The sequence below is a fragment of the Lupinus angustifolius genome, chromosome LG02 (assembly GCF_001865875.1).
Source record: "Lupinus angustifolius cultivar Tanjil chromosome LG02, LupAngTanjil_v1.0, whole genome shotgun sequence".
In the NCBI taxonomy this organism is placed as follows: domain Eukaryota; kingdom Viridiplantae; phylum Streptophyta; class Magnoliopsida; order Fabales; family Fabaceae; genus Lupinus; species Lupinus angustifolius.
In genome coordinates, this window is record NC_032010.1 from 24,631,057 (window position 1) to 24,643,056 (window position 12,000).

Genomic DNA, 12,000 nt, shown 5'->3' on the forward strand with positions numbered 1-12,000 from the left:
TATTGGGTAGTCATCATCAAATCAACTATACCCAAAATCTCATTCTCATCATACACTTTTATTTGGGAAATGAAAGGAAATGGATCACAACACAGGGACAAATAAAAATAAGGACAACAACCTTATTAGGTTTTTATTTATATTTTAAGGTGGTAGCAAGTATATAGTCTTTATAGTCAACATTTCTAACATAAAATTAAATTGATTTACAATAATATTTGTTTCTATCTCAACCTCCTCTCACTTATCCTATATCATACTTGTATGACTGATGGGCTTAATATCCTCTATAGTTCACCCAATTTTATATATTCTTATATATTTGAACAACGGTTAAACCAATAAATATTGAACATTACCTTCACTTAAATTTTGATTGTAGTATAATTAAATCATCAATATTCGCCCCATCATTTTCCTTGTATATTGGGGTCTACTTTAAAAACATAATATGGTCTCATTTATCTATTATAGCTACCATTAGTTTTCTTACCAATGTGTATATCTTTTGAGTTTAATCTATACAAAGAAAGGTGAGTTTCATTCTTTAATTTATCCGATTCCATGAATTATTCAATAGACGAATTTGTGGAATTATGGAAAAATAGTTAAAGGATTGTAATTTATTTCTAGTAGTGATATTTGTACATTCCAAAACATAACCTAAGATGATCACTTGTGCTACCCCTAATGATATAGTAAAAATATAAAACATACCTTACCAGCTCTCTCCACACTCCACAGTCAAAATCTGAATAATAATCTAATATACAAAGGGCTTTTCACTGTCTCCTCTATTTGTGGAAGCAACCACCATCCAAATATGCACTTAGTTAGACATACATGCATATAAAGTAATTAATCTGAGAAGAATTCTTGTAATTCAGCTTGGTCCGTTCTCATTTCAAGAGGAAGTGAAGAATCAGTTGTTGACCACTCTTCCTCACTAGACTGCTCCTCTATATCCTTATTATTATTATTATTATTCATATTTTCAAGAGTATGATTTTGAGGAATGGAAATTCCCAGGGAGAGAGTTTTAAGCTCTGAATTATGACATATGCAAGCTGATGGATTCTCATGAAACTCGCCACTTCCAGGCCTTAATTCATTGGGCTCTCCCATGAAGCCTACCTGACAAGTTCTAACTCCAGAGGCAAACTCTTCCCATGTTATATTGTTTTTGTTCATTAATAAACGGTTCAATTTTTTGGCATTTGGACGGATGGTGGGTTTATGACCCATGTACCTCCTGCAAAATAATCAACTTATTAGTATGCATACACAAATGTCCTACTATCCAAATTGAGAATAAAGAACATCAAAACTGCTCAGAATCTCTAATCTAAACTATATCTAAGAGTAACTAAAACTTAGAATTCATACTAATATGTCCAAAGAAAAAAATGTTATCAAACCAAATTAAAAAATATCACCATATTAATAACCTTATAAAAACTTATTTGGTAGAACAAAGAACCTCCGAAGGACTAAAATTTAGTTTGAGGGCTGGAATTCTAATTGTCAAGACTTATTTGACTACATTTTTCTTCACAACACCAAATTGTTGTTAACCTTTTACTATATATTTAAAATAAGAAAACAAGTAATTCATATTCAAACTATCTATTCAGTTCTCTTATAAGTTAAGCACAGCAAGAAAGAAGCAGGAGAAGCTTTACCTTGTTCCAGCTAAAATTTTAGCCATGTTGCCATTGTTGTTAGTGACAAAAACGTCACTGTCAGCACAAACAATGAAATCTAGTGCAGCCATGCGAGAAGAAAATGATAGAAAAGGTGCCAACTCCTCCTTTGTAGCTAATGTCTCCTTTGAATGGAAATTTGGGAAAAGAGCTCTGAGGGGTGCTAATGTTTCCTCTCCTCCATATATTTCCCCTGATGCCACGTATAAGTGCACCTCACTCCCAAACCCCAATGCTCTTAGCATAAGACCCACTTCTTCTGGGGTTAGTGGGCATCTTCCATGCCTTCTAACTTTCTCAGGATTGCTTGCCTGTCTCCCCAAATAACAACAATATATGTAGTTGGTAACACCAATATAATTTAGAGTTCAGTTCAACTTAGATGCTAGTAACTTAATTATAAAACCTTACACGTAAATTTTTCCACCTCTTCCTGATTTCACCAAGTTCTATTCTTTCATTTTCTCCACCGCCGTAATAGCAACCAGAGAATGCAAGCATATCCGGTTCAAACCTGCAACATAATTAGATCAACAAATAAAAATACAAGTTATTTGTTACAAAAGAAGCTGATCACAAATTCAAAGGACTGTTATGCGGTCACTAATGGATATTGCATTCATTGTTGAGGAACTAAAATGGTGAATAAGTTTTACCTCACATGTAGAGCAATGAAATGCTTACTTTTCATTCTCATCCGGTCAACCAACAATTTACCCATTACTTGAATGTAATCTGTAAATTTGAGAGCATGGTAGTTAACCCTACACCTCAGCTTCTGTAAATCTTCATCCAACTTATTCGAAAGTCTATAGTCAAACTTAGTGAGCCGAACAGCCTGCATAAAATAATTAAGAATCATCATGTACTTGTTAATTAGTTTGCTAACAAGGCTGAATTCATGTAAAATATAGCATTGTTTAAGGTTCTGTGGTCTTACATTAGTAACTCATAAGTCGTGGCTCAATATTGGAACCACAGCAATACATTAGTAATACATATATACCTTAAGGACGACACTAGCAAAGTATAATAATTGGTGGAAGGTATGCAAAGAATTGTGATGAAAGCATACAAATGTTAAAACACTTACACGCTTCTTGATGAGCACTGGTAATACACGATCGTGATAGCACTGAGGGGTGCATTTCCTTGGAACACGCACTGTATAGGGCACCACAACTTTGTCTCCCATATTTGGAAGGTGTTTTATAATTTTGATGTCATTGCGGAGAAATGATATAAACCAATCAGCATCAAATATTTGAGAAAAGTTGCTGCATGCAGAAACAAAGGTTTATTAGTAACGAAGTAAGTAAGAGATGAAATTTGGTTATAGTTGATAGATGATGAGTAAAAGGAGAAACAGGCCTGGTGTCTTTCCAGAAAGATGTATGATCGAGGTGTGGAAGAACAAGAGTAGCATTCAAAAGATAGGCAGCAACAACAGCGTCAATTATCTGCAGCCACAATTTGAGTTATTATAGATGGAAATGTGTTGCGGCTATATTATATTGAAATGCTTACCCACCCACCCACGTACATATATATATACATACTTACCCCTGTTCTCTGTTGATTTAGGCCTCCACTTGTGGCAATCAACAAGTATCGATCCGGATGCGTTTTCACATTAGCCTCTGTTAACACAACAAAATAAGAAATTAATATATGTATATATAAATAAGAAGAAGAAGAAGAATAAATTTGAATGAAGTTGATATAGTTACTTGTAAAGTTGAGGTGGGCATTACTGCATGGGGAGAAAAGGTGGGAATGCATTGAAGTCCATATATCACGTCCACAACTAGTACAACCACTCACCTTTACATTCATCATAAACCAATATCTCATGTTACCAAAATGCAAAATGACAATTAATTTAAATATATATAGTATTATTGGTTACCGGAACTTGAAGCACCCAATCGTGATGCGAATTTGAATTCAAATTTAATCGGACTTGGTCATTGTTGTGAAGATGAAGAGGAAGAGGAAGAGGAAGAGGAAGAGGAGAAGGGGAAGGGACAAAGAGAGAGAGGGCGGTGAAGAGGAGGAGGATGGAAGCGGAGACGGCGGAGATGAGAGGGCGATGAAGGTAACGACGGCGAAGGATGATAGCAATAATATTCCAGTTATATTTCTGTTTCTTTCTCTTCATGTCTATGCCTATCGTAATTGACATTCTTGTTATTATCTCCCATAAACCAGACCAAACCAATTATTTATTTACTGAACAACAACAACAAGATTGAGCAACATCAGCGCTTAGGTGTTGAATGTTGATTCATTCCATTGCATCATTCTTATCTCCAACGTCAATTCAGTTAACTCTTAATTTTCTACTCATCACCGCTTAGTTGTCCAACTTTTTATTTGACTCAATCTCTCCAGATATTTTTATTTTATTTTATTTTATTTTATTTTTGACCATTTTATCTAATTAACTACATCATTTCAATTCCAACTGTTTCTCGAAAATATAGTGACTGCGTGTTCCCTAAATATGGACCATTCTCGATCTACCTAATTTTGCTACTCAGTTACCACTCTTCTCTCTTCAACTCTCTTACCAATTACTTTTCTTTATTTCTATTCTCATACAAAATCACAACAACTATTTACAAATTTGCTTATCTCTATGTATTCATCACAAAAACGTGACAACCATAATGTATAAGCATAAGATAATAAGTAGTCCATTATATTATAAAATAATATCATTATCAAGACGTGGTTGCTATAATTGTAGTATTGTAGTATAAAACTGTGCTTCTTAATGTTTACGTGGAATAACAGCACCTACACTACAAGTAACAAGGACGTCAATAATTTATGGTTGGATGACTACGCACATAAATTTATTTTCCCTTCATTACAACTTCTTTCCATTCACATCACTAATTAGGTTGCTCTTTGAGAGCATAGCCCAGTTAGAAACTCACATAAATGCTTATATAGTTATGTAATTACTCAATTCCCTGTATAAATCTTATATTGCCTTTTCAATACAACTTTACTTATCAAAAAAATAGAACCAGTTATGTATTATTGCCTAGCCCTTTGTCCACATGTCTTTCATGACCTTTCTCTCATTTTATTTTGGGTTGGATCGAGTACCATTGGACCAATCAATTCCATTGGACTTGTTTGATGTGAGTCTATTGACCTACTTTATTTCATTCTATTCAATTTTCTACAAAGAAAAATATGGAACAAACTCAAACTCATGAGCACTATGAACAAGTTTTTATAACAGCACCTTATTTATTTCAGTCATTTTTATAAATAGCGACGTCTCCAAAGTGACTCGATCAGTTTTTTTTAGATTTAATATAATTTAGATCAATAATTTTAACTCTTCAAGTTATCTAGACGAAGGATATTCTATGGTATATAACATATGCCACTTTAATATCATATGTACGAAAACTACACCTATATATCACAACTAACAAATTCTCCCAACACACCATTCAAGGTATACACCATTTACCACCATTGTATTATGAGGGGCAAAAAGCATGCACTATATGAGTTTTATCTACTATTATTGTATCATCTACCATCCATATTTAATCATCGTTAACTTTTCAAAAAAAAAAACAATTTAAATAAATGATAGATGATGTAGTAACTGTGTATAAATCTTTACAACACAAAGTACATAAATAATACACTCTTGTATTAATGAATTTGAGTGAAGAAAATAAGTTCACATTATATTAATATTTTTCCAAGGTTTTGTAACAAATAGAGCAAGAAATGTCTCAACCAACAATCTCATTCCATATATAGAAATGCAGAAACCGAAAACGTTCACCATTAAGTGTAAATTACTTATGTTATATGAAATCATTCTTTAAACATGTTGTAAATTACTATGTGGCAATTTCTCACTTCCTCTCCATTCCAACTTACACATGCCATACACAATTTCGTTTTATCTTCCAATGGTAACAACTTATGGATTCAGGTTTGATACTTGGTATTGGATGGAGACAAAAGCTTTTTGATTGTTCTGTGGTAACAACCTATGTATTAGAGTTTGTTTCTCTCTTACTAAACATATAACCCATATAATTTGCCTAACTTTGACTTATAAGAAAATCATGTAATTTTAAACACGGGTTCTATATTTTTAGTTTCTCATTTAATTCATTCAATAATTCCTCAATCAGGACAATGTCACCTACAACAAGCATGCATTGTAAAAACAGTTCTTAGATATACTTAGTATGCATATCTAAACCAATGTTTACCATTAAAGTTAATCTTGTTTGTTTATAGAGAAAATGTTGTAAAACTCTATCTTATTTTCTCCTTGACCTATCATACATAAAGAATCTATTTTCTTTAAAAATGTAGAGTACAAGTCCCCCAAAGGTACGTACTTAGCAGTATAAGTTGTCCAATATCTGCAGCAACTACTGTAAAGTATATCCCATATAGTTATTTAAAATGATTGATAAAATATAACAATAATTTTACATGTGCGTGCGTCCTGAAATCCTACACTCACGAATGATCAAATGGGGACATTACAATAAAGTGAGTATACATCTAGAATCCAGACCTTTAAATAATATATACCTGTACCCATACTTACACCTACATGCATAAATTATCCAACAGATTCCATGTTCGATATTTTTGTTACTGATAAAATTGGGATGTTTTAACCTGCATAACTATATTTAGAAGTAGGAAAGAAGTGATACAATAATATATCATTCCAATGAGTGGCGGTTGGAGCAATTATAATTAATTGTATTATTGCATGGGACCATTGGACTGTTATTTTAAGTAAAAGAATAAGGCAATAAGCATTGAATAGAAGAGAGAGAAAATAGAAAAGAAAAGGTAATGACGGCAACATCCCTATTAAGTGTAATGTAAGATATGGAAATCCGAAACATAGCTAAACTGTATGAATGATTAATGTGAGAATCTAAAACATTACGAGTGATATCTCATAAGCATGCATATTTATATTACTGAAAGAAACATATCTTGTTAACACTGATTGCAGGCATCCTCAAATTTGGTATTCGGTTGACAAGACATGTCGCATTGCTATGTACATTACTTAAATACTAAACTAAAATATGTCAAATCAAATCTCTAGATCCTACTAATCTATATTTATATTTATGATATGAGAGAATTTGGAACTCGAGGAGAAAAAGAGTGACGGAGGAGATCCCAATGGACCTTCCCAAGCATGCCATTATTTTTAAATATTTCTATCAAAATTTCATGCAATTCTTAATATTCCCAATTCTCCTGGGACCGACCGATTCAGTAACCATACAAGTACCCGTCAAACCTCCTAATCTATGTTTATGCCTTAATCATTATGTAAATATAGGATATATTTACATACTCAAATAACATATATATTCTCATAATACATTACAAAAAGTTATGTTTTAATTATTTGATATATTAAATATTTTTGATTCGTATCGAGGTAGCCCTGTTGTTGAATACTGGAGCAATATTGAAAAATCTATCTTTAGATCATTTTTAAATTAATTTAATTATGAAGTAAAATATCATCTATGTGTAGGATAATGTGTACTCGAGCCTTTGGCTATATACAAATAATACTTGCAACAGTCGTGTCGAGTCTGGATTCATATTTTTGGACCCTTAGATAATTAATATCCTAAATTTTAAAACTAATTATAATTATATTATTAATCTATAATTGTAATATTATATTAATTTTTAAATGTGATTGTTATGTTAAATAGTGATGTTATATTGTTAAGCAATGACATGATGTTGTTAATTCTTATGTGTAATCTAATATATTTATTAAATAATTCTTATTAAAACAATTTTACATCATTGAAGTAATATTTTATTTTTTTATGTTTGTTTGAGTAAAATGAGTTGTATTTAATAGTCAATTTAAAATTTTAAATTATGTTTTATAACATTTTCTCTTATTGATTACCTAAATAACATATAAAATTATAGAAAAACACGATTACATAAATTACTCGCAATTATTTTTAATGTTTTTGAATTTGTGGGTGCCCATGGATCAACTAGGTACCCAAGAACCAACGGGTAATAGATCCAACCTATGGGTTCAAGAATGAAGCAAGGGATCGACTTAAAGTAATGCACTGTTAAGACCCATTCAGATTTATTGTCATACCTAGCCATGTGATTGTGTATGAGAGGAAAATAGTCTCTAAATAAATTCGCTTAAAGATCTTTCCGGCCCCTAAAAGTTTAACAAATTTGTAATTTAAAATTCTAAACTTTTAGGAAATAAAAGAAAAACTTATAAAAAATTTCATGGACTAAAAAACATATTTAGGTCTAATATTATTACCTTTTAATTATTTTTAGAAATTTTTAAATATCCTAATGTCACTTGAACTAAATGATTAGTTTTAGTCATTCCCCTTGTGATAATAGATAATACAATTTAGAGTTATTCCCCTTATGACTAGTTTTAGAGGTATCTGGTTAGAAATGGGAGGAAGAATACACAAAATCTGACTGGGTTCTAATGTCACTTGAACTAAATGATTGGTTGAGTATCGAATCTTTAAAAGATTACAAGAGGAGGGAGTCAACTTCATAAAGGATATCATTTAAAGCACACAATAGTGGACCATCATTAATGCTTTAATATCAAAACTTTTGTGTAAAAAATTCAACAATTCGCCGCTTAGAATTTCTCCATCAAATGACATAATTAATAGAGAAAGGAAAAAGTAAAAAGAAAAAGTAAATATAGAAGTACTGTTCTCTCTAGTTTCTATGGTTCACCAACAAACTTTAATTTAATTTGGTCTTAGGATCAATTAATTAACATTTCATTTCGTTTTCAATGACTAATCTATAACTATATAATATTAGATCACTTTCTCCAAACATTAACATGATTTCTTAATTAAATAATTATTTAAGATGATCGACTGCGACACAACTCATGATCATGGCCCAATAGCATATAGGGAAATTAATTAATGTAGAGTTAATATCTATAATATAAATATTTATGTAAAATTAATATATTATCTATTATTTATTTAGATTACTTTTTTTGAAAAGTAAATATTAATTAAATACTAATGATAAGTAATATATTATGGTTATAGAACTCCCAATGAAAATATGATTTTTTTTTTCTCATTAATTTATTGTTTGTCAATCAAATGAGTGATTGAAACCATATGATAATTTGATTTTTATTAGCTTATATATTCTTAATGGATGCTGTGATCTGATTATTTTCATGATGTCAAATCTTGCCGGCCATAGTTTTAAATTGGGTTTGACAGTTCACAATTAATAAGCAGCTACATCTTCTATCTTTATCTTTGTATTACTCTATACATTTATTGATTTTCATTGATCATACAAATAAAACATAAATTTAATATACATTAGTTTTATATTTTCTGATTAAAAGTACATAAAGTGATACAAAGTTTGGGATAGAATATGAGTTCAAAGAATAACTTACGTATTGTTTTAAAAATATATAAGGATTAGGCAAGAAAATAATTAAAAAAATTATTGTCTTAAATTTGATGAGATTAGAATAAAAGAATTACTTAAAGTTAAGAGAGGATAATTAAAAAGATTACTTTTAATTTTTAATTGTCTAAAGTCTTGAATTTTTTAAAAATAGATGATTAAGAAGTTGGGGTTGGAAATGAAATCCATATTAGATATTAATACAAAAATTAGAATTTTTGGATAATGAAATAATTTCTTTTGAGAGGTGTGTGATTATCCATCCAAACAAGTGTAATTCCGATGAATCAAATCATTGATTTTTTTATTAATTCTAAAAATTTAGTGGGACCTTACATTACTATACAAATACCTTAGTGATGAAGCCCATTAAATTAACAAGGAAATCAGCATGTATCTTATATATTTTTAAAATCAAATGTGATAATACCATCACCCACTAGTTCATCATGTAACAAGGTTTAGATGATGTGCAAATCCAGATAAGGAGGGGATGAGTAATAAAATAAAAAAAGTTTCATATAAAAATTTGACAACAGAAAATCTGGACTATATATATATATAACCATAAATGAGTACTTAATATTAAAGTTCGTTATTAATCTTATAGTTAGTTAGAAAAATTATATATATTTATCTTTTAATATTAATGGATAGATGGAATGGTTGAGTAACTTCAATTTCCCATGATAAGTGTTAAGCTTAAGAGTAGTACACTATTAGGGTAACTATTTCTCTGATGATTACATTCACCCGCCACCTTATTACACCAATTCAATTCTCATTCATTTCTTCTTTCAATGCCTTCTTTTATTTTGACTACTAGTTCTCTTTCTTTTTTTGGCTTAGAGTACTTTTCTACCAATTTTCTTGGACTTTTATAGCCCCCTTTGTTAGAATAAAAATAATGACACGTAAAAATATCATTAAAAAAAGTAAGCTTATCGGTTTACTGAAAAATATAACAAATAAGTTTTTTTAATTAATGATACGATTTTGAAAATTCTTCAACAATTTGACTACATTTGAATAAGATTATTAGATTAATTGCATCAAAACAAATCAAAGTTGCTTTAAACACCCATGACCCATGGACGTAGAATATAGTAGCATTTTTTTGTTTCAACAGAAAATTAACGGTGACATTTTTTGGGTAATAGAACCATAATGACTTTAAACCTCACTTAAAATATATTCTTTATCCACAAAATCCAACACAATTGATAAATAATTGATTTTTTTTTGCAAAATGAATTTGTCTTGCATAGTTGGTTGAGGAAACCTTTATTAAAAAAGAAGTGTTCCTTTTTTGAGATCCCACTTAAAAAGCTTCGATGGCTAATAATGTTTATTGTGATATGCGCATATGCGGGTTATTCTCTTATTTTTTATTACTTTCATGATTCATGAGGATTCCAAATGTGGATAGTTAAAGTACAGTTTAAATTGAAAACTAACTTTGTACTTTAACCACAATATTTGGAATTAACATACGAATAATAATAAAAAAGAAAGACCATAAAACCAACCACAAGTCTATAATGATTGTGAAGGCTAAGCTTAGGTTGCTGAACAAGAATGTCCTAAAACTTCATGTTTACATGTTTTAAGCCAATCAAAATTTAGTAAGTAATATATTTTGTTTTTACAATTTTTCTTTTTAATTATGTAACATCTTTTAATCATAATGAAACTCAAATGAGATATAAAAAGGGGACAATTCATCTCAATTCAAGCTTCTTGAGTGTGTGGCTTATAGAATCGTAAGGCAATTAGAGTTAAAACTCTTCTTCCCATTAAATTTTACCGGATTTGATAATCAATTTATAATGATTTTTTTATGATTTTTTAAATGTATTAAAAAAATCAAATAGATATAATTTAACTTGTTATAGAAAGAGACAACCCTCAGATAATCCGCATATGATAATTTCATCTTAAGGGAAAGCCTTATTATTTTTAATATTGGACACCATACCTCATTCTTTATATATATACTTATATAATGTAGATGACTTAATTACTATCAAAGGAATATATCACTTAACCAATATTAAGGGAAGACTTTCAACACAAGAATCTTTAAATGGAAATACCAACACATGTAATTTTAATACTACTTGTTCTAATTGTCATAGTATCTAAGGAGGTAACATTGACACCTGCTAATCATAATAAATTTCTAGAGTCTGGTATATATATATGTTATTTTCTGCTAATCCTTTTTTATCCATTATTGTGAAAATTATTTGTTTTCTTAAGCGTACATTCAATCTTATCAATGTTTACCACACCCAAATATAGCGCTGAATAACGAATCGAAGTTATTGCTTGGAAGTTGGGTGCACGAAGGTTGGAGAATAGTATCTTTCATATGAGTAGAGAAATACATAAACAGCATTAATACATATTGTAAGAAGATATCCTCTATTTAAATTCTTTATGTTTATATTTGAAAATACAGAAGAAGATATTTGTAAAAGTACATCGTCATGCATGTAGCTGAGATAGAAGAATTAATGAAAGATACGAAGCTAATTAAGTTTACTATCCCAATTCATAAATACATAAAGATACGAAGGTAATTAATTAAGTTTACTATCCCAATTCATAAATACATGCAGCTTGCCTTGTTTGTACGGTGACCCATTTCATGACAGATGTCAGCAAATAGCAATTAAACACTTTTTGATTTTAAAAATAGCTTAAGTAGCTGTAACCGAAAAAAGTAACTTAAGTGGTTAATAATTTAAGAGTGTGTCTACTAGATTAGCGGTGAAAGGTAAAT

The 12,000-nt window shown here is 30.1% G+C and overlaps 1 protein-coding gene across 1 annotated transcript; it reads right to left on the minus strand.

The window, feature by feature from the left end:
- Positions 598 to 3,923, minus strand: LOC109342188 (uncharacterized protein At1g04910-like). The gene is made up of 9 exons (XM_019580245.1): positions 3,613 to 3,923; positions 3,434 to 3,527; positions 3,267 to 3,343; positions 3,075 to 3,163; positions 2,797 to 2,980; positions 2,360 to 2,541; positions 2,115 to 2,217; positions 1,683 to 2,014; positions 598 to 1,252 (listed from the first exon to the last, which is right to left on the minus strand). Exons 1-9 carry the CDS (start codon positions 3,886 to 3,888, stop codon positions 859 to 861), a joined length of 1,731 nt encoding a protein of 576 aa, XP_019435790.1. The 5' UTR covers positions 3,889 to 3,923; the 3' UTR covers positions 598 to 858.

Excerpts from the sequence above, each read along its gene's own strand:
- LOC109342188 (XM_019580245.1), bottom strand. The coding sequence starts at position 3,888 with ATGTCAATTACGATAGGCATAGACATGAAGAGAAAGAAACAGAAATAT. Across the intron at positions 2,981-3,074 it reads TCTTTCTGGAAAGACACCAG|CAACTTTTCTCAAATATTTG; the intron begins GCCTGTTTCTCC and ends TTCTGCATGCAG. Across the intron at positions 2,218-2,359 it reads TTCATTGCTCTACATGTGAG|GTTTGAACCGGATATGCTTG; the intron begins GTAAAACTTATT and ends ATTATGTTGCAG.